Here is a 24,111-nt window from a genome sequence, read left to right as displayed (position 1 = left end):
CAATTGCAATATCCTTCAGGGTCTGAGGCAGGGAATCTAAAAAAAAATTTCTGCTCTTTATGTGCTGTTTTAAAAGATGAAAACTCATCCTTGCATGTAAGGAAAACAGAGTTTCAATGAAGATCTGACCCAGAGACAGTAGAGCAGTATTCCTATAAAAGATGTTCTTTCATTACAAAGACTATTGTAAGCTAAACATTTATGATATATTTTCTTTCCAAGGAAATTTTTTCAATCTCCCTGAGCATGCTGAAGTCATTATATAGTTACTAGAGATGCTTTGTCCAGATCAGCTTACTATAGGTTACAGTTCTGCAGGAGATTAAAAATGATGGGCTGGTAGATATCCTTCTAAAAATACTCTTTTAAGTAATATGTGTCTGCATGTCCCAACCTTAGAACAAAATATACAACAGCAAAGGAAATACAGCAAATAATTGAGGGCAAATGATATGTAACAATGAGAACTTTTACCACTGTATTTATTTAAATGAATGGAAATGTCAAAATGTGGAAGCAAAGCACTCCAGTTTATTCACATATTTTACATTCAAAAGATCAGGAGATTTCTTTAGTATTTTTTTGAAAAATAGACTCCTCTTTTTTCAAAAAACTTGACAGAGCCATGGAATATACTTAATGAAGCCTGTCATTGCAGTGCATACAATGAAAACCTTGTGTACATGGAAAAAAGATAAAAACCAAAGTTGACCATTACTAAAACCAGATTTCCTGTAATATAAATAAAATTCTGAGTAGTGCTTTATTTTAACAGACAACACAACAGTGGGATTTATTAACAACTACATATTTACAGTGTCTCACTGGTAAAAATACTGGGCTTCATCTGAGATCCTAGACACTTCCTGAGAAAGCAACATGGACAGGAGATTGCTCAGCACTTCACACAATTTAGGTGCTAAAAGGGTGAAATTAAAGCATACTTTTCAAATAAGTCAGATGCCATAGGTGGAATGGTTGATGCAATGTGTTTATGCTCTGCCAAACTTGCACCTCGATCCTCCCTTTGATTTCAGTAGTTCTGTACATACTCCTAAGGTTAAGTGCAGGATTATTTAAAACCCAGGAGCCTCAGAGGAAGACAACAGCTTGACTCAGTAGAGTCAAGAGTAGAGAAAACTGTTGTAATTGCAATTTTACACAATGTAGAGGCAAATTACCTTGAATTTAAATCTGTATCCTTCTGTGTGGGTGATTCCTATCATTTTAATTTGGTCTTACAAGGCCTGGATTCCAAGTATCTCTATGAAGTGACAAACCTGTGAAAGCATCTTCTTCCCACAGCCTCCAAAATCATAGTGCCAGTTAAGCAGATCTCAGTCTTTTTGGCAATTAAATAAAACAAGAACCAGATCTGTTTCAAAGTATTCACAAAATAATCTTTCAGTAATAAAATGACTGTCCCACCATTCTTGTATCAGATCTGACCTCAGCTCTTTAGATCTAAACAATTCTTTAGAAGTTATAAAAATAAAGGATTGATTAATATACAAATATATATTTCAGAGTGATAAGAGAATAATATTAAACAAATCCCTTTTTTAATCTACTTTAAATTAAAAGAAATGTTTTCAAAAGACTAGGCTGAAGCAGATCTTTATCTATTGACTCTTTAATGGAACCCATTCCCTGCAGATGGTCACATACAACTTAATGTAAGAAGTTCATTACTACAAAAGGATGGTGAACATGTTTCCACTAGCAAAGCACTTCATAAAATCTGCTGTGCCAGTTGGTTCTTGGTATCTTGCTTTCAAGAACTGCAGATATTTTTAATATTAGAAACAAAACCTCAGTCACAAAGTCTTGAGGTTCTTTAGAAATTTGCTGCTTTCCCTTGTCTTTATTAATATTTGTTTTGCAGTGATCCAGTTTGTTTTGTATACTGTTTTTATACAGAATAAAATAGATGTTCTGCACAAATGCACAAATGTATGTACAAAACCAGTAATTCAGCTAAGAGATATGCCTGCTCACTGGGTCATTTCATACTTTCACAATACCATATTTTGCAGTATTATCCATAACAATAGCATGTAGGTTGCTTCCTTCTTCTGCTGAGATGCTTTTGGGTGTTTTCGTTCCCTTTATCTCAAGCAGCCGAAACAGCAAGGAACATTTTTGAACAATCTGTAATACTCCTCCTGAATCTGAAATAAAAAGATTGAATGTATTTATGAAATAGATTTATTGATAGATCTATATGTATTTGAATTCATTTTGTACTGCTCCCATCACTAGATGTTTTAAGGTGGGGCTGAATTTTTCTTTAGGACAGAACACTGAAGAAAGTATCATCCAAGGGTAGTGTGGGTGAATCTTGCTGCTCATTGAAAAGACTGGAAGGAAATTTTATTACACACATTGTATTATTTCATCAGGTTAATGACACTATAACCAGTTTTACAGTTAAAAAGCCCCATTTTTCCATGTTTCATGCCTCAGTTTCAAAACTGGAGGTAATATGTGAGAACACAAAAGCTGGAAAGTGGTTCTGCCACCACTGAAGGCAAAATCTCAATTTCAGGGCTGGGCACCTGACTGTGTAGGGACATGAGACTGAGTCATTTCCCACAAGAAGTAGGACACTTACCTTCCTAGACAATACACAAAGAAATATGAAGATGAACATCCCCTGGAAGGCATTGAAGATTGTAAAAAGATAGGCAGTAACCACGGATCCCTGGACCACATGGAGGACCCCAAAAATCCAGGTAGCTCCAAGGAGAAACAGGAGAGCAAGGGCACCTCGGGCACAGGATCTAGACAGGAAGAAAACGTTGTGACCAACATGCAGGCACATGCTATTCCCCTTTCTTCTCCACTTTGGGTGGTGAATGCTGCCTTGGAAAGTTTTTCAGAGCTGCAAAGGCCTGAGAAGTGCAAATGCAAGGACTGCTCTTCAGGGTGTGCTGTAGCACTTTAGCATGAACAAACTCACATAATCACTATGGAAGAGCAAAGGAGTAAAACTGGAGGGCCTTAAAACACTGGCTTCTTTAATCTTCAAATATGTTTTCTCTAGTGTACTGCAGCACCATATGATTTGATTTAAATCTACTGTTAGTGTAATTCCCCAAGGAAAAACATATGTCTGTTATGAAGCATTCCCCCAATTTTCCTCCTCCCCCTTATCTTCCTCAAAAAAATAACCCAGAAAAATGTTCAGTATGCTCTTAGGTCAGTGCATGTGCATGACATCAAAGGATTCCCAGGCTGCCTCTCAGGTTCACTGCAGATGATGGTGCCAGTTGTAAAATCAGATTCTTTTAAAATTCTTTCTCTTAAAAAAACCCCAAGAAATTGTTTTTAGAGCACAAGTACTCTCAAATAGTTCCTGGGTCAGCATATTGATGCACTAAAATTGTAGGAACTGATGGGCTAAAATTTTTTTTCCAAGATGCTGTAGAGCACTGTACACAGGCTTGAGCAAATTACAGCATGTTGTCTTGGAAATGAAGCCACTGATTACTTTCTTATTCATTCTCAGCTCAGTCATTGCAGGACTTCCTTTGTACAGCAGAAATTTTTAGTACTGTTCCCCTGAAAATGAATAATTTTCAACTTCATTAGAAACAGGTCACCACATGAAGCTATGAAAGGTGAGGAATAAGAGAAAGTAATCAATCAAACAATTGCTAAATCCTGACTATAAATCTAGTTCAATGCATTGAAACTGCAGGAGTGTTCCTAAGCAACACAAACAGTAAGTTGTTTTCAATGTTCCCTGTAGTACACTTCAGCTTTTCCTGCACAAACGGTTTTCAAGGTCCCTATAAATCAGTTTTAAAGAGAGTGAGTTGATGGAAAAATCATAGCAGCATGCAAAGTGAAATCCTGGAGAGAATCCGCTCCATTCCCCCAGTGCCACAGAAACACAACGTCCTACTGCAGACTTTTCCCAAGCAACACGAATGCCTCCAATCTCTTATCACTGAATTACTTGTTACTTCAAGGCAAATATTTTGGTCCCATTTCAGGAGTAAGTTTTGAAATCTGTTTTGGCTTGCATAGAGGCTGTGGAAAATACTTAAGAAAAAAGGACAATCTCTTCTTTAACTTTGCCGTCAGCCTTCACCCTCTGGTTGATATGGCCCACTTGTTTTCCTTGTACACCTCTCACACACACCCCAGCATACAAGGTATTGCTCAATGGGAATAATGATTGCAAAATTTATGTCTAAATATAGGTAAGGGTAATAACAGAAAAAAAAATCTTTATTTTTATACAAATCTCAGGAGATTAAACAGTTATTTTTGAATAGTCACTATCATCTCTGTTGGTATTTAAACCTACAGAAGGTAGAATTTGTATTGAATGGCAAACTTACCTTATATTTTCATAACAACTGACTTCTGGCTTTAACATTGCAGTGTGTCGAAATACTTTATAAATAATCACTCCAAAAGCCAACAAATTAACCTGAGGGGAGCAAAGAAAGGAACTTTTAGTTCAAACAAGGATACTCTTGAATGCCAATAACTGTTAAACTTTTAAATGAAACAAGTCAGATAGAGTTTCTGGGTATCTGAAACTTATGGAATCCCGTGCCAGGAGGGGAAAAAACCCACCCTGTTCTGATTCACTTCTATTAAAAAATATGAGCCCTGAAATAAACACTGATCAAACAGGGATGTAACCCTACCTTATCTCAACAGTATCACTACCAACAGTCTGCAAATGTTTATTGATTTTATCGGTAAATCTCTTCGATTTCCTGCTGAGATTATTTTTCCTAAGTAGAGATGGAGGAACGGAAAGGAAAGGAATGAAAAGGAAAAGGAAAGGGAAAGGGAAAGAATTAAAAAAATGGAAAGGGAAATGGAGAAACTGCTGAAAAACCCTGTACCCTATGGGTTTTCTGTTGTACTGTATCATGTTGATCTTGAAACGTGTGTCTTTTGTTGCTGAATAACATTAATAACATCATTCGTTATGAGGACTTTGGGGTGTGAAGACTTTCAAGTGACACAAAAATCTTAGAGGCTTACACAAATAATTAAAAAAAATCTAGCTTCTGTTGAAAGGCTCCTTGCTGCATATTCTCTCTTATATTTTATGGTTTTTCGTCACAGATGAATAATTTTGGTATTTTTTTCCTTGATTTTTGTAAAATGGCATTGCTTTATTTGAGTTTGAAACGAAGAAAAGTGACTAAAAGAAGCAGTTTTGCAAATGATGCTCAATTGTGGTTCTGATCCTCTCTTTGCTTGGCTAGGCTTCACTGATCTTTCATTTAAATTTATACTGCATTCCTTTAAAAATGTGGATGGTTGCTCTCTTACTTTGTAGCACTTAACATCAGAATCTATTTAAAATGTCAGTGAATGTACTAAATTTTAGCTCTGTGTCATTGAGGTACTGTTTGTAAACTTTTGGTTGCGATCCCTTGGTCAGTTCCTGTGGGCTTCCAGCTGTAGAATGAATAGAATTAATGCCTTCCCCAAGCTGTTTCTCCAGAAAGACTGTATGGTTTTTCCCCTGCTTCTTTTTATTTAAAAAAACCAAACCAAACACAAAATCCAAACCAAACTAAAACAAAAATCTCTGAAATGAAAACTAAAAGCTGTTGGAGCACAGCATCACTTGAAAAGGAATAATTTTCATTTGTTAACACTCATTAGGTATGTCCTTAGAACATTTTTGTTGTGTCAAGGGGGGAGTATCTGATATTAAAGCAGGCTCTGCTTTAATTAGCTACATGCTCATAGTTTAATGAAGCATAATATATTTACAATTTGATAAGGACAGGAGATAGAGTTGATTAGCAGTTTAGGGAATTAGTCCTTCATTGAATACCTTGTACTAGTGCTGATCGTGAGAGCTATTCTGAAGCTCCTTATATTTAAAATTGTAATCTATGGTATCTCCTAAACCAGCAATTTTTCAAAGTTAATTATAAGTCAGTCAGCAGTTGTGGATAATTATATGCAGACTTACTTTTTATCTTATATTTGTTGGTGAGTAATATATCAAATAAGTTTGTGCACACACTTTAATCTGCATAACCCAGCTAATGTACTTATTAATTTGAAAAAGGTAGCGGGAAATGTGATCAAAGTACCGTGAGCATGGAGTGCACACTGCTACTTCTTCAGAAACTGCATTGGAGATGGCAGCACAAACCATGCAGCCAACCTTCCTCTGTGCCAGCCCCTCAGTAGGATTACTAATGTCAGTGAGCACCTTCCTATTGCCAGAAATAGGTTCTGTGAGAAGCTCTATGGGCCAACCCCCCCTTACTCACAATAACAGCTGCAGAACTGGCAAGGCTTTGCTGAGCAAGGATGGCGCAGGCAGCAGGCTCCATTTCTCCTTGTCCCAGTGGAGCTCCTTTACACAAATACTATTTGCACTGTCCGTTGCACAGGATAATAGGATTTGGCCTTCTGCATTAAAGTAATACCCATTAACTATGATCTTTTCATTCAGCAGCCCATTCTAATGGGAATAATCTGTATGTATCAGGGGAACGGGAGAGGTTAACACTGGCTTCTCAGAGTCAGCTGCCAGAACACAATTACTGTACAATATGTCTCAGGTAGCCTCACAGGAGGTAGTGTTACAGGGTAATGAGGGTGAACTTAACTTCTAAAACACCTGCTCATTTCCAAGATTTATAAAATCTTAAGTCAGTCTTTGCCCCATTTTGAAGCACTCCATTAATAAAAAAATTTCTATAGGGAAGCAGAAGTGCATAGTCTGGCTTTACATAATGCTTCAACCAAAGCTGGAAGCCTCTGGAACAGCATTTTGTCCTTTGAGGGGGATGAAATGGATAAAACCAAAGTATTAGTAACTATCCTGAGACATGGAAGTGAAGCAAAACTTGCAGGAAAACAACAGCATGAATTCATGGGTAAATCCCAGAGAAAAAAACAGCTAATGTAAACAACATGTCAAGTGTGGCCTTTGGAGAAAAATGGTAATCCAAAAGGAATCCCAAAAGGTATCCTAAAATTGATGCATTCTGCTTCAACCTGATACTCTGCATGTTCTTTGCTATGAACATACCAATGGCCTCAACTATTTCTGGGAAACAGAAAGTAAAAAGTTCATGTTGGATGGCAGGACTGAGTTAGGAACACTAATAAGTTGGATTTATTAGGACTAAAGAGGAAATAGAACTGATATCCCCAAAGAGCCATATGTGTTCCAGCAAATGATATGGGAAGTCAAATCACTTAAAATGCCTGGCCAAAGATACAAACATTTAAGGCATTTGAATTTGTATCCAAAACTGAGTTTCAAATGAGCAGAAATGGAGGTGGTAGGCTGTAAAAGTAATCTAAAATATAGATGTACACAAGAAATCCTGGATCAAACAGAGGGGCTTCTGGATGAGAGACACTGAAACATCTAAAAAGTTTCAACAGCTACTTACAGCCAAATATTGTTTTATTCTTGCTTTAGTTGTAATCATGTGTTTTCATTTTTGTAATTAAACCACGGTCTTAAGATCTTGTTGAATAAACCTTCAATGATATTATAATTAAGACTGCCTTAAGGTGACAGGCAAGGTGAATGAGAATGAAATGGCAAGCATAAGGCATGCTGTCTCCGGAGAGGGAGCAAGCTGGAGCAGAGCAGGATGTGCAGGCAGCTGTGAAGCCGAGCCAGGACAGGCTCTGCACAGGGCTGGGAAGGGCCAGCCTGGGGACGAGTTACCTGAATAATGAGCAGAGTTACACTGCAGCTTGGGGCAAACCCAGAGCGTGAAATGCTGTGGCATGGCCACAGTTTTATCAAGTGAATAACGATGTTACAGTGTGACACAGCAAGTTCTGGTGCCTTTGTTTTCAGTGCTATTACATGGTTGAGCAGTCAGAGAAACTGCTGCATGTCCTGAGAGGGGCTTCTTGGCAAGTCTAATATACTAGAGGGGAATTGCATTGATTCCAAGCCCTGAACTGAATAATTTTTTGTATTTTATTTATTTAACAAACCACCCCAAACTGCTATTGGGCAAACAGTGCACTCAGTCCTCACCATTTTACAAAGGAAACCTCTGACTTTCTCCCCACCAGCCCAATTCTCTGAAGTGCTGAGCATCCTCAACCCTGCCTCCTCTGCAATTCAGTGGGAATCATGTTTCACTCATCATTGCTCAGGTGCACTACAGGACTAATTTTAATAATTAATCTATTCCTTTTTTTTTTTTTTTTAAGTGGTTAATCAAAGTCAAGGACTGATACAGAAAAAGCCTCCACTCACAACATCTTCAGGGAATCAAGTCTCCTTAAAGATATTTGTAAAAGTATTTTTAGCCTTCTTAAATTCTTGAAATGTTGTGGTATATTTATGAACAAATGAAAAACTTAAAATATATTTCTGTGAAATAGACATTGAATAAGAGCAATTATTAGGATGCCATGAAATCAGGACTCTGTAGATATGGGCAACTACATTTATGTAGCTGTATAACTCTGGATAATCTCTGAGGAGACACAAATCTGCATGAGCTGAGTTTTATTGTACACCCGAGAAGGAGTTTAGAGAAAGGATGGTAAGTGTTTGGTACATCTCTCTCTGGGAGATCACATATGAAAAGGGTCAGAAGGATTTAAGTGTTGGGGTCCCTCCCCCGCCGTGTAGCCCTGGGAGAGGGGCCCTGAGGGCACAGACACGGGGCTTCCCTGCCCCTGCTCAGCCTCGTTCCCGTTGGTTGGTTTGTGTTCCCTGCGCGGGCAGAAGGACCCTTGGTCCCGTGACTGGAACAGTTCCTGGGCAGAGCTCCGGCCATGCGGCTGGAGAAATAAACATCTCTCTGAAACAGCTATCAAGAATCTGTCTGTCCGTATATATTTCCTTTCCACGGGACTCCTGGTTTGATATATGCGTGTTGCAGGATCACCACTGCAACAAATGGTGGAGAATTGAGAGCAGAACGATCCCCGATCCCTAAGCGACTGATTTGTGTGAGTAAACCCTGGAAACTTTGGATTCCTCTTCTTGGTTTTGCTTTGCTATTCCATATCTAAACTATGGAGGAACGGTGGGAAGACTCTTGGCTCTCAGAGCCGCATATGGACATTTATCTTAAACTTAAAATGATTCTTGAACAACGATTTGTAAATTTTAGCTTGATTCAAGCTCAAAAAGAACTGAAACACTTCCTGGCATGGTTGTTTAAGAACTTTTTCTATGTTTCTTGGGATTTAATTCTTACCAAGGGCTTTTGGAAAACTGTTTGGACACAGTTAATACTGGAGTCAAAATATATGCCGATGGAAGAATATTTTCGTGAATATTATTTAGTTACCGAGACTGTTGAGCAATGTCAGCTGTGTCCTGGCGAAGGGAAGCCTGGCGCAGGGACCGTGCGGCCCAGGCCACGTGCACCGAGCGCTCTGAGAGCAGCAGCGAGGCAGTTCCCGCGTGCGGGCGGAGCCACGCGAGCCGCAGTGTCGGTGGCGGAGAGAGGCGCGGCGGGAGCGGTGGGACCCGGCGGTGCCCCCACGGCGCAGCGCGTGGTGGAGCGAGCCCCGTGAATGCCCGACCGAGAGGGGCGGCGCGCGGGCAGCGGCTGGCGGCGATGGCGGTGGAGCGGAGCCGCACCCAGCCGAGACGTGCGCTGGAGCGGGGCGCGGGGGAGTCATCGCTCGGGGGCCCGGCCGAGATGTGGGTGCAGCGCCCGGCAGCGGCAGCGAAGCTGCGACCAGAGGAGGCGACGCACGGAGAACTGAGCGGCGCGGCCCGGCCCGGCCCGCGCAGCCGCGAACGCGACCCCGGGAAGAGCGCGCAGGCACCAGCAGCCCCGACAATTCCAACACGGGAGCGACCGAAAGAGAGAGCAAAGACGCAGCGAGACAGAAAACAGCAGCCACTCGGAAAAAGGAAAAGATCATAGTAACTAAGATCTTAGGGATAGTAAAATGGTATAATGTTAAGCAAAATTATGGTTTTATAACAAGGTGTGACAACCAGCAAGACATATTCGTGCATAGAACTGCTATTAAAAAGAATAACCCTGAAAAATGCATCCCAAGCTTGGGAGATGGAGAGGTGGTGGAATTTAATATTGTGCTAGGGAGAAAAGGGTTACAAGCATTGCAGGTCACTGGGCCTGATGGTGTTCCTGTAAAAGGCAGTATATATGCAAAAAATCGTAGTCATGTTAGACAGTATCTCCATTGTAAGCCCCCCCTACAGTTTCCCTTTCCTAATCCCACCTTTCCCTTTTACCCTATGTCCTATTACCCCCAGTGTATTCCCAATCCGTTTTTTCACCCATGGTTTCCCTCACAAAACCATGCTTTTGCCAATTGTTTCCCCAAAAATCCCTTTCCAATGCCGAGTGGGGGATGAAAAGGGGGAGGGAAGAAGTTAAACCCTCTCCTGCCTCAGTTTCCCCACAAAGCATGCTCAGAGAATTCTGTCTCCCTTCTGTCAGCCCTAAGATGTTCCACAGAATCTGTTTGGACATTTAAAGACTCAGGAGGGTGGCTTGTTTTGTCTTGAAACTGTTCTTGTTATGTTTATCCAGCTGTTTTCATTCTCCTTTTATTAAAATAAAACGGGTGAGGTGTTGGGGTCCCTCCCCCGCCGTGTAGCCCTGGGAGAGGGGCCCTGAGGGCACAGGCACGGGGCTTCCCTGCCCCTGCTCAGCCTCGTTCCCATTGGTTGGTTTGTGTTCCCTGCGCGGGCAGAAGGACCCTTGGTCCCGTGACTGGAACAGTTCCTGGGCAGAGCTCCGGCCATGCGGCTGGAGAAATAAACATCTCTCTGAAACAGCTATCAAGAATCTGTCTGTCCATATATATTTCCTTTCCACGGGACTCCTGGTTTGATATATGCGTGTTGCAGTATCCCCACTGCAACATTTAAGGTTTTGGAGTGGCTTCTGGCCCCATTAAGCCAATATGCAGAACTCCAGTTAAATAGTAAAACTCCCACTGTCACCAGGATTGTCAAAGCTTTATCACTACACACCACAGAGAATGGCAATCCCAAGGGATTCACAGGCAACAGTGGACACTGGTGCAGGTTTTGCTCTGCAGATTAGCACTTAGGTGTGTCATGGATGCACACTGTAGTATAGAGCAGGACAGTGAAATTGCCCTGCAGCTGTTTTGGGGATCTCCATGATACAGTTCCCATGTTCAGAATTGTGATGTTGGTGGGTTAGGTCCAGCAGGCACACAAGGAAGAGTTCAGAGCTATCTGGAGTGGTACAAGTCCTAGGACCAGATCTGACCCACAGCATTGCTCTTGATAATTTCCTCTTGTAGGAGAGAAAAAGTAATTGAGAATTCAAAGAAATTTCCTGGTGCTCTCCTAATCATCTTGTCAACAATAAGGAGGCTTTGCCAAAGGAATTAGCCTGGGGAGGTCTGTTCAACCAATCATATGTGTCTTAGAATAAGATGGGAAAAGCAGTGTGTGGAGTTAACCTACCTTCACCTACATCTTGGATGGCTCTGGAAATCTGTTTGCAGATTTGCATCCCCCCCTCTCTGTCCCTACTGCCATGGTTACCTGAACAGGTGCTTCTGCAAGGAAGGAAAGCTGGGCATGGGCAGAGCAAGACACTGCTGCTCTGGCTTCTACTCCTCCCAGGTCTGGGACTGCCCCAGCAGAGAGCACTGAGGAACAATCTCATCTATTGTCTAAGCAAATTACAAACTTCTCTGCTGATTGTTAACTGTATTTTGGAAAGTTAGTAATAATATAAAAATGAGCATATAGGTCCTAAAATCCTAAGTGCTCCAGGCTGCTGGAGTTCTGCTAATGGCACAATGCCTAGCAATTGCTATATTTAAAATAGGTCCTTAGTTCCAGTCTTAAAGGTGCGCATTTGACATACTGGAAGAGTAACACAGTGTTCTGCCCTCAAGTAAATACCATGTTAGTGCTTCACACTGCATGGAACTCCCTCTGTGTAGATACAGAATGATAGTTATTGTTAGTTGAACACTGAATAGGATGAACTACACAAAATTTAATAAAACTTGCAAATAAAAATATTTGCACTCAAGTTGAAGAGCTGTAATTTCTTTCATAATTAATTACAATTAAATTGTAAGACACTGAGTGAAGTGATCTATCATCATTTTGCCCCATCAAGATAGCTGACAGCTGTCAAATTTGACAACTAAGACGTCTTTTTTCCTTCTCCTCCCGCCCTGCTTCCTTTTTTAAAGCAAGACAAAGAGCACTTGAAAGCTCAGAGGGGAATGGTGTGTCTTTCATGGCGGTAGCTCAGTTAGCACCTGGACTTCTGGTGAAATGAAATGGATCAGGACAGGGCATTCAAAAAAATTTTGTCTAATACTTTTTTTCTTGAAAAATGTCAGTTCATTAGCACTAAAAGACATTTACTGTTTTAGACTATGTTTTCACCAGGAAACGCTTCCTGACTAGGATAGCTTTTCTGAATAAAACCAGAAAGGACACTCCTGAACAATGAAAATCCCGGTGGACTGTGCATTTGTATAGGATGTTGGAGACATGGGGCACAGTTTTCTGTTTTCCTTAATATTCAGACTAGGCTATGACCCTTGGTTTCTCCAGGCTCTGAATTCTCTCCATTCCCTGCTACTGATGGATCTATTCCATGCCATATAAATAATTAAATATTCACTGGAGCAGAGAGACCTGGATTTCCCTCACCCCCCAGTTCCTCATCCAGGAATTATCTAAAGACAGTTTTGTTTTTTAAACACTGCTGTAATTGTTTAATACGAGACTGAGGTTTTGAGGCTATTTCCAATACACATTATTTATAGAATGAAAAAGGAATTGGTAATTTCATGTAGGATATCTTTGCGCAAAAGATACACCCCAGCCTTTCAAAAGTTATTAAAACATTTCAAATACCAGCCTTTAAAGGCTCTCTAGTGTTACAAAGAAGAGAAGGTATAAGAAAGAGGTAGCTAATTCTAAAGACTCAGACATACTAGTTCTGATTCAGTCTGAGCACTTTACATTCAAACTTCAAAAATGAAACCCCCAAATCATTCCCTTTTCCTTTCTTAGTCTCTGGCTCAATAATTGATGAAACCATCTATATGCTGATGTCAGATCTCACAAAAAAGAATGAGAAAATTTCTCCTGCTGCTCTCTTAGGCATATACTTGAATTTTTTACATATATCATATTGAATTTGGCTCTTTCAAAAAATGTCTGAAGTTCAGAGCAGCTGTATCTGTATCAGTCTGTACAATGACCCTCATTATGAGCGTTTGAATTAATGAGCTTGTGATGGTCTGAGTTCTGCCACAGAGAGCAATACATTTCTGTCTTTCTGGCTGGATGGCTAATGGCTGGGTAAAATGACAACATTCAGTGGGTCATCATTATTTCAGTCAGGGGAGAACGGAATTAAGCTATTAACAATACAACAGTTTAAGCTTCAAAATGAAAATGTATGCTATATTAATTGCATAAAATTGGACACAAGCTGGCAGTCAAACAGTCAGGGTTTGTCTCCTGACTGATTTATCTCATTACCATGTCCCCAGTGAATATATCTTCTTGAATGCTTTAAGTATACAACAGGAGTCTTATCTGGGAGTAGGAAATGGAACAAAAACCTTAATGAACCCCCTTTAGGCTCTATTTTTGGGAAATATTTTCCATTATTCAGGGGTAGAATCTTATAGTTCTAAGACTTTAATGATTTCCCTTGTTTTAAAAGTTAAAACACAGCCAAATGGGTTTATTTCAAATCCTGACTCAGGAAATAAAAAATGTTCACATAGGATTGCTTTTTATTTATGAATACTTCAAAGATTTCCTTTGCATACTTCAAGCTATAGATTTAGACTCAATTAAGTGTTTCCTTTATGTCACTTTATATCACTTAAAAGAAGATGTAAATAAATAAATAAATGAGGTTTCTATGCTTTTCATCAGGGTAAATAGCTTTGCAGACTTACGGATTCAGTGTTTCTTACTGGATTGCAAAACTAAACACATTATTCACCCTCAGTTCTGCAGCCAAGGGCAGGAAGAATGAACCAATTGATCTGCACCTGACCTCAGCCAGAATTATTAGCCCAATTAGATCCAGTGGTAGGACTGGGGTCTATTCTGCTTGCAGTGTGAATAATTACTAGGTTTACTCTTCTCCTTTTCCAAGAAGCTTTTGGGAAAGCGTGTTAGGAGTGACGTAAATCAGGCTGTTTAATGAACTGATTCAAGGTGCATCAAAAAGTTCAGACTACACCTTGCTCCTGTCCTATGGTTTCTTTGCATAGATGGAAACCTTTCTTAGGGTGCATCTGGAGCCTTATACAGGAGCCCTGCAGAAGGAGTTTTGCATGGCAAAGAGGAGTGACATAGTTGAGTATTATCTTTTAACACAACTAGCTTCAGTGAATGGATGAGCTACCTGGAAGGAGAAAGTATCAGGAGCATGACTGAGATGTCAAGTCTGAGAACAAGCTGTATTTGCCATTTTGGAGGCGTGAATACTTGGCAGAAAGATATCCATACCTTCCACAATTTGCCAAATGCTCTTGAGGATTTGGCTTTTTGCTTTTTCAGAAATATCCACAATTCTGCTGTGGACATGGTCGCAAAATCCCATGGTGTGATTTATTCAAAACCACAAAAGCTTCTTTCAGTGACCAAGTGAGATTTCCAAGCAAAGTATTCCTGTGCTATTACTACTGTGAATTTAAATTCGCCTCTCTAAATGGCTGTCAGGGATGAATCAAAAGGGCAGTAGAATAGTGGAAGAAAATCTGATTCGAGTGAGAAAATATGTCATGTGGATGAAGTCACTACGTAATTGCTAAGAAAGTCCAAAAGACATCATCAGTCCATGTTTACTGCCTAAAGCAAACCTATGTTGTCCTTTCAATGAACAATTTAGGGTAAGCATATATGTTTATAGTAAATGTGCTTGTAACAAGGAAATGTACATAATCACCAAGAAGATATTAAACAATTAAAAAACCCTAAAAATAAAAAACAAAAACGCCAACCTATTTCAGTCAGTTGTGTGGCTTTCCTGAAAAAACCATCCATAGAAGCTGATTATACATGGATCCGTTAAAAGAATGGGCACTGTTTATCTTCCTAGAATTGAAGGAGGATGTGTGAGACATTAATCTGCACTGAGCTGTGGAACACCTCAGGAAATCTGCACAGCCAGCTGGCACAGGCAGGTGTTCTCCCTCTTTCCCCCGACATCCACCTGTACTCCCTCACCTGCTGTTTCTGCTTGGTTCACTCTGGGTGACAGAGGACATGCTTGAGTTTCAAGTCTAATGTCCTTTCAGTGACTGAAAGGGAGAACTTAATATACTTTTTATTACAGAACTACTAAGTTGGTTTTTTTTAAAAAAACCCCACTTTTATTTGGAACATCCTTCAAGGACCCTTCAGCCTTATGTGATGAATTTGTTACTCTGCAATAACATAGGATCTAGCAATTTTCACGTTGTAGACTAATGGCCACACCCTCTTTTTTCAAAGTATTTCCAGGGACCTTAGAATTGGAGCTTTAATGGCAGAGAAAAGGAAGATAAAACCTTAATTCATGTGAAAGCTCTGGTCTTGCTGAGAAATTACATCCACTGAGTATGGCAATATGGAAGCTGTGGCTTGGAGATTTAAGCTGATCCTGTCCACTGAACAGGGCAAGTATTTTGTGACTCAGTTATTATTTAGCACAGCAGGTATTGTTGTTGCTGAACAGCACTGTGCTTTGAACTAATCTGTTTCAAGCAAATTTGCAGACTCAGTCTTTAATGCTGCTATATAATTAATTCTCTCCACTTTATCCACTATGGCATAAGAAATGCCATGGAGACACCTTCAACTGAAGCCACAGAGGGGCTAATGAAAAGGGGACTATTACTCTTTAATAAAGAATAATAAAGGCATTTCTAGTCCCTGTAGGAATTTATTTCCACTAAAAAGGCAGACTGAGGAATAACAGTAGATGTAAAAATTGTTTAAAACAGCTATTTTCTGAAAAACATACAGTAGATGGTAGAGTATATCTTTCACATCTATCTAAGAAGCATAACTAAGCATTTGCTTAGTTATAAAAAACCCACAGAGCTTTTCAAAGCATAAATATTCACAAAAAAAAAAGTGAGGTGGTGTTATGTTTTGTTGTGGTAGAAGTCAGAGGTCAAGCAATTTTTTGATAAAAATTCTTAGAATATCAAGAAATGTCAGGAATACTGAACATGCATTGAACATTTCACTGAAGAGCAGGGATAATAAAGTGAGGAACCCAAATAGGCAGTGGACTTGACACCAGTGTGATGTGACTCACCTCAGAGGGACTGCTTTTTCCTTTTTCTTTCTTTTTTTTTTTTAATTTTTATTTTTAAATGGTAACAATGATCTGTCAGACCACGTTCTTTATCTTAGATTCTTTGAATTTTTTTTCTATAAGATGTTCAGTTTGAATAGCCTAGATGAAGTACATGAAATTTGTGTGTATATGAGAAAACAACAGAGTAATGGATTTGCCAAGAAATTTTTCTGCATTGATTGCAGCAGTATTACTAATCCTGAATCAACCTAAATGTACAGAACTGAATAAGTATTAGAGCTGTCCATTAAGATTTGATAAATGCACTACTCCATTAATTTTACCTTTTTTTGTTGAATAAATTATTTGACAAATAATGGTAAAATCCATCAAATAAATTACCTGATGAATGTATTTTTTAAGTAATCGACTAGCTCTAATGAATATACAGGCAGTTCCTTAATGAAAAGCATTACTCTACTGTTAGCCTGCTTTCATCACTCATATGTCACTTTTTTGTATTTTGCAACTGCAATCTGTATATTTTATTCATTTACCCATTCATTTACACAAGAAAGGTTCAAAACAGTATGGTTAATCAATCACTGAAGTTCTTAGAATATTTTTGCTTTACAGTTGATTATCCATTACATTTTTTAAAAAGGGCTTGGATTTTCTGGGGACACCGCTCCCAAGAATTATTCTTGGCTTGTATGTTCCAAGTCAAGTGCACAAGAATGCTCTGAAAATTGCAGGGTTTGTGTTTAAGCCATTGTAGTTGTAAACACTACAATTACCAATTGTTTCAAGAAACTGGAACTTGAAGCCAAGCCAGAAACCTTCGATGTCCCTAAAAACATTCATTAGAAGAGTAAAACAAGGAATAGCATACAGGAGCTACCTTCTCACTGCATGGCGCTGGGATGTTTGGATAAAAGACACAGAGAGGATTATCTGGATGATGTTCAATTTTGGAAATGTTCCAACGTCAAAGAGCAAGTCTGTATTTTGTTATTACGGAGGTGTTCTCAACAAATGATACTGATAGATTTATACTGTCAAATGGCAAATTGCACCTATTAAAGTTACAACACGTCACACTTCTGAGTCCTGGTTCCTCACAGAGGTGTGCCAATTTATTGTGGCAGTGGCAGTAGGTACAACAGTCAAGTTTGCATGACTCTGTCGATACTGTAAAGGTACAAATCATGTTTTCATGGGTGACTTTGAACTTGCTGCACAAAGCTCAGCTGAATAGATTTGATGGGAGAACATTGTGGGAGACAGGTATATTAGAGGGTTGGCTATAGCTGCACTTGGAGTAGCAGTGATTATTTTCCAAATTTTCCTTTTAATGTCTCGTACATTTTTATAACTACAGTGTTAATAGCCTTTGGCTAACCCTTCCAGACATCATTTCTACTCCCACTTGGATAACTAATATACAGCTGGCCCTCAAAATAGGTACAAGTGGAAGGACTTGTGCTGTGTCCACAGAATTTAAAAGGTGAAGTTTCCAAAAACACCAGGGATGCAGAATAAAGCCCTTACATAGGTCAGCTCCCACTCAAAAAGCTATGATGCCAGAGGTGGGGAAAGCCATGCTGAGATCCTCCTCAATGGGAAGGAGTTTGTTATTGACTGACATTACATGCTAATCAAAACTGCAGCCACGTCACCCCCGCGGCAAATAGTCATTTCCATTCTGCACACTTATTACAGGGAGATTATTATTTTAAGACCGTATTACAATAGAAAAGAAAGCCTTCTAGGGCTTCTTTTTATTCTCTTCTCTCCCCCCCCCCCCCCCTTTTCATACTTTTATCTCTGGGGTTTATATTTGTCTTTGCCTCAATCAGGCTTGGGTTGCGGTGTGTGTTAATGTTTGTCCCTTAAAGCTTGAGATAAACTCACTTTTCTATTAAAAAGTTTAAATACTAGTTATAAATAATTTCTCCATACTTGTATGCTTTGATCTAATCTACTGCATAGTTTTAGTTAAAATGGTTGTGGTTCTAAAGATTACAAATATTAGGAGGAAGAAATAAGTTGTAGAAATTATCTTCAGTTTGCAGCCTGCTTTTTAAAGGTTTAAAATGCTCTTTCTTGGCTAAGTCCATCTAAAGAGCTTCTGACCCATTTCTTTTCATGTACAGTCACCAATATAATAATAATAATAATAATTTTTAGATGGGATCAATAAGGCCATTGCTTTGCACTTAAGACTTCTAATAGAACCTTAATTTTAATAAGCAAACACCTTCAGAAGCAGTGTTTGTGCTTAGGCAATCAGAGGAGAACTTAATTTGTACTCCTGATAAAAACACTTGAGCTCCCTATGCTTCATTATTACTGCAGATTTACAGCCCAAGAGCACGTTTGAAACAATGTGCCCTGAGACAGATAACCCACTGGTACAGGAATGGTTCTGTTCTCATCATTTACATGCTGTCTCAAAGGCGGATTACAGTATAATCCAAACCACAAATCTCCTGGGCCCCCACTCACAGAAATGGAAAACACCATTGGGTACGTGGGCATTTGTCATGACAATAACTTTAATGCTTTTGTGCAAGAATTTTGTGGTGAGTAGCCCTCCAGAGAATTGCTATCCACACTCTCCAGACTATCTTTGAAAACCTGCAAATTCAATGCTATTTGTAGATGAAGCTCAGGATTAAAGGTAAACTTGAAGCTGCCAGATTTTTCAGCTTTCAGTATGAGGGTTGTAGTGCCCTATCTGGTTATTCCAGAACAAAAGTGACATTTCCTCGTCAGAGTCCTTAATTAGCATTTTTTCCCCTCTTTCTCTTTAATTAGCTGTAGGCAGAATGGAAATATTGGGAAAAGATTGGCTCCTGCAATTAAAAGGACTTCCTGGGTGGCACTACTTTGGAAAGAGTTTAATCTTTGTCATGTTGGAGCCCATGCACTGCTCTCAAGAGGAAGGTTGGACAATGGAAACAGAATTACCACCACCAATGTGCCTTCCACGGTGAAGACATTTGACACCAACTTCATCTTCTAGTGTCAGTGCCTATTTTCATAGGCTTTCCGTATTTCCCTTTATTATCTAGATAGAGCATAAGCAAATTACTTAGCTCCCTGCACCCTTAGAAAACCCTCTTGCAGTTCATGCTTCAGTTTGCTATCACTTCATCAAAGCAAGCTGTCCAAACCCTCAAAAAAACCCTGGAGCAGCTGAAGCACCTTGCTGACAGTGGGTTGTCTTTGCCCCCCGGTCTAGTGGAGCATGATTATGAAGAGACACTAAATAAAGGTATGTGAATACTGTGAAAACAAGTTAGCACAAAATATTCCTATAACACACAAAAAGTAGCTGAACAACCACGGGGTTCTTTGCTGTCCAGCTACAGGTCTTTGGCATGGCTTCACTTAGGCAAATGAGTGAGAGGAAAAGAAACTCGCTGGCTGCTTTCCTCATCCGTAGGAGGGCTGCCCTGGCACGCAGGCCTGGATCAACTTCTAGCACCTCCCTTTTTCCTTTTAATTTGCAGGGAATGATGGAAGATCTGGAGTGCTCAAAGAATGTCTACAGGCCTCAGAGCCCAGCTTGCAGGATTTGCTTCTGCAGCCAGCCAGATTTACAGCAAAGCCACTGCAGACCTGCTCTGCCTCCGCGCTGTGTACCTGAGATCCCCATTAGGTACAGCGCAGCTGGAGCTGAAAACAAGGTCACAGATACCTACACTTGGAGCATTTTGTATGTTTTGATAATGAGATTTTCATGTGCTAACAGTGTAGAGATACACCACTGTGCATAAATCTTTACTTGAAGGCAGATGAGGAACAGGTATGAGAGAAACAACAACAAAACCCCAGCTGTGCTGCCTCCATGAAAGAAAGAGATAAGGTCCAAAGAGGAAATAGGAAATTGTAAACTTATACCTAAGAATTGTAAGAATTTCCTAGTAAAGGATGATGTCTCCCCATGATTTTGTTCCATCTTGGTAACCTGTCAGACACCAGGGCTATCTGACCCCAGAAGCACTGCGTGAAGGGAGGTCATGGTGCTTTGCTTCTCAAAATCTGCTGTGCTCACAAGAAGGGTGAGATGGGAGGCATCACCTATCTGGCAGGTTGTTTCCAGCTGTACCCAATATGCAGCGGGATTTTGGGGTGGAATTTGACTAGAATTATACCTGATAGTTTATTAAGTTTTGAAATGGATAATGCCTTGAAATAAAACTGTTCCACTACCAAGTTTTATGTGTTACGATCTTCCACTTCTTTTTTACAAATCCTCACATCATTACCAAACAGCTTAAAAAGCAACACAGTTGTAACTGACTTGACCATAGATGTTGTGAGGCCTCACTATTGCACCTTCTCCTTCTGTTAGCTCCAGCTATCACTGTCAACACAGTCATACACAATAAAGCCCCATTACAGCTAGAATGGTTCCTTAAACTTTATAGCACTTAGAAATGCTCTTGAGACACCAAAACCATTTCGATTCAGCATTGAACATATAATACCTGCCAAATTTGTGGTTTGAAACCACTTCCAATAAGAATTAAAAAGGCCCTCTTCACAGCTGAAATAGGGCTATCAATACTTGACTTGTCTGCCCATGTGAAATAGCGGGTTCTTTTCTCTGACGTCGCAATTTAGTTTAAAATGGCTTTGATGATGACAGGGTACATGCGAATGATAAAACCACAAAGATGACAGTCTAATCTTACAAAGATGACCGATCACTGATAAGAGATTAAGTCACACAACATTTGAAAAACCAGATTATCTGTCTGCTAGGATGGTGTCTGTGTACACCTCCTGCTGAGCCATGCTGAGATGCCAGTGACATACAGAGATGCTTTGTAAAAACCAGAAATGCTTCACAGAATTTCTCAAACCATTGGGATAAAAGAAGGAGAGTAAGAAAAAACCCCTCTGATAGTATATTGAACTTTTTTTGTCAAACATTCATTTTTCAGACTAGTAAAGTATTTAGATGTACAGCATATAAATAATTTAGAGGTACTATAAAAAGGTCTAAATTAGTCGATTCTGCCCTATAATTAGCACTCACAGCTATGCTGGCAGTGGGTGGGTGATTATTAAATCCCTTTTATTATTGGCTTTATGTACTACAATAAAAAATTAAAATTATACTTACAAGAATTATTAGACATGCTGGTCCTATAAAACTCCATATAAAGTTATTCTTAGTGCTGAGCCAACATCTGAAAATTAAACAGCAGAAAATGCCTTGAAATGTGCTTTTTCAATTACTGTCTCCTTCTGTACTATGATTTGGACACAGAAATAGTGACTTACACTTCTGTGGTGCCATAGTACTTGTATCCCAGTGCAGCAGAGATTCCAACGACCACGGCTGGGCTGACATAGCCAAAGACATAGAAATTCTTGTGCAAGAAACCCTTGTTGTAGATGACTCCCACAACTATAAGGTAGAGGTGAATACCTTCAATGCACATCCATGCAAAAGCAGCTAGAAGGAAATAATGGAGTAGTCCAGCAGTAATTGAACAGAAGAGCTAGAAATTCAAGCAGAGAAAGCAGTAGTCATAATTCTATTAATAGGCCTTCTTCTATATATATTATAATATAACAGTACATGCACAGCAACTGAGTGACTCTCAAGTGGTGATTCAGCCTAGCTGTAATGTTAGTTAACAGCACCCATTTGCACATTCATTCATTAGTGTTTTCTGTAGCAAATGGTAAAATAGACTACATTCAACTTTTAAAATTGGTGTGTGTCTTCCCAGAAAAACTGTATAAATGGTTTGACAAAGTTGGTCCTATTGTTATAGCTGAGTAGTCTACATGCTTGATCTACATTTTTATGTTTTTGATAACATTGTAATTAGGCATCATGAGGAATCATTTTTGAAATAGCTTTTGTTATACAAAGTGTTTGCAAAATGATATTTTTCAATCTGTCAGTACTGGAGTGCTACCTCAGGGAGAGCAGCTCATACTTTTTCAAGTGATTTTAAATCCTATTCAGCTATTATAGTAGGCTATTTTGATAATTTATGCATAATTTTATTTCCTAAAACTAATCTGAGATGCAAAATTTGCAAGCTTAGCTTTCTGAAAAGCAAAAGGGACAGGTGAAGACCTCACATACAGGAAGCAATGTAGTCCTGCAGCTAGCAGCTCAGCGTCTCAGATGTCAGCTTGAGATAGCAGCTCTGGCCTGGATTTTAGGGAAAACTGTTACCCTGGGAGCCACCAATGTGGCTTTGTACAGCTTCCTAAGGGATTTGAGAAGTGAAAATGCTAAACACATTGGGATCACAGTCTTGATAAAGGTGACAAATTTTAAATGAAACCCATGGAGCAAAGTCAATACACACCAGCTCAGACGAAGGCCCTGCTTCTTTAAACGACCATTTTGTATTTCCTCTAACTGTACTGGGAAGTCAGGGTCACTATTGTAGGTAGGATATGTGGGGAGTAGAAGGAAGATCGTATCTTACACTGCATATTTACTTTGCAATACAAAATCAAGACACAAGTGAAAGCTACCCACCTTATTATTGTTCATATTAATTCCAATCAGAAAAATAAGTTCCGCCAGGAAAAGGCTGCAGCAGAGGTTTTTGTGAATTGTTGTTCTAGTGCTTTGAATTTCACTGAAGAACCAGAATGTGAAAATGCACATGGAGAGGCAAATCAACGAAATAATTATTCCTAGCTGAGTGATTCTTGTAAGAATGCTATAATTTGTAACACCCTGGGGGAAAATTATAATATAGTATTTAAAAAAACAGCTTTGTACCTTCTCAAGAAAAACCTCATTCTATAATACAGCTCTTTTCTTCTTTTAGACAAAATATTAATCAAAAATGTTTGTAGAGTTTCACTAGAAATGTACACTTTGGATAATCTAAAAAGTATTGGGTTTTTGTGAGACAGATATAATTCTAGGGGAAATTAGTAATAAACTCTATATATTCCTGCTCCTGCATTTTCTGATATGTCTTAACAAAACTTTTTATTAACATCAGTATCTCCTAATGAGATTTTCAAAATCAGATTATTTTAGTGAATGACAAATACACTGGCAGTAGGACATATATTAATATGACATGAACATTTTCTAATATAAAAGGACTTATCACAGCAGTGACTTAGATAAGCAAAACTGAATAACTGTCTTACTGAATTTGCAACATGATCAAAACAAGACTCTGAAATAACAATCACTTCAAGCAAATGCTATTCCAGATATGTAACATGAACTTTCTTCAAAGAAACACAAGATATTTCAATACCGGATGTGAATATTTTCTGTGTAAGAATACAATTTCTTTTGCTGTTTGCTATTTGAACAAAGTAACTCTGAAATAGATGACTGTACATCAGCAAAAGGATAGTATTCAGCTGACCATAAAATGTATCTAAGTATTTTTTTACTAAATAAAGGATAAGACATTATTCATCTCCCAGCCTTTCTTTTCAAAATAACTATATAAGTATCTGCAAAGGTTTTAAATTTGAACTGAAGACTTAGGATGCTATTTAGCAACCAGGAAACAGCCTCTATCAGCGTGAAATTCACAGTGTGAGAGAACTGTCTCAATACAGTATATTCATGCTAATATTCTGCTTGCTGTCAGTTCTGATACCTTATAAAGCTGCCTCCTGAGGCAGGACCTGAGCTCCTGCAGATCCCCACTGAGACCCTGGAAATCTATGGGACTTCTTAATATAAGAAGGACATAAATTGAATGTCCATTCTCCCAGTTTTGTGCTGGTCGTGAGTGTCCATGTTTAATAGTCATAAACTTCAGATTGATTATGCTGCTTCAAACTCTCCAGAGAGAATTTAAAGCAGATTTTTAGATGCCAAGGTTAGACAAATGGGTGGCAA

General features: G+C 39.2%; 1 protein-coding gene across 5 annotated transcripts in view; it reads right to left on the bottom strand.

The window, feature by feature from the left end:
- Positions 1–465: 465 nt before the first annotated feature.
- ADGRL4 (adhesion G protein-coupled receptor L4) overlaps positions 466–24,111 on the bottom strand; it is a 75,725-nt gene continuing 52,079 nt past the window's right edge. For 3 of the 5 annotated variants that reach the window (XM_048312985.1, XM_048312988.1, XM_048312989.1), the window contains 6 exons: positions 22,768–22,971; positions 21,543–21,763; positions 21,382–21,448; positions 4,353–4,444; positions 2,615–2,783; positions 466–2,171 (listed from right to left, as the gene is read on the bottom strand). In XM_048312985.1, the coding sequence (XP_048168942.1) occupies positions 2,109–2,171; positions 2,615–2,783; positions 4,353–4,444; positions 21,382–21,448; positions 21,543–21,763; positions 22,768–22,971 (816 nt within the window). In that variant the 3' untranslated portion in view covers positions 466–2,108. The remainder of the gene's footprint in view (positions 2,172–2,614; positions 2,784–4,352; positions 4,445–21,381; positions 21,449–21,542; positions 21,764–22,767; positions 22,972–24,111) is intronic. The other 2 variants (XM_048312986.1, XM_048312987.1) reach the window with 2 other exon arrangements.

Source organism: Corvus hawaiiensis, chromosome 9 (genome assembly GCF_020740725.1).
Source record: "Corvus hawaiiensis isolate bCorHaw1 chromosome 9, bCorHaw1.pri.cur, whole genome shotgun sequence".
NCBI lineage: Eukaryota > Metazoa > Chordata > Aves > Passeriformes > Corvidae > Corvus > Corvus hawaiiensis.
This window is presented reverse-complemented; position numbering and strand designations above follow the sequence as displayed.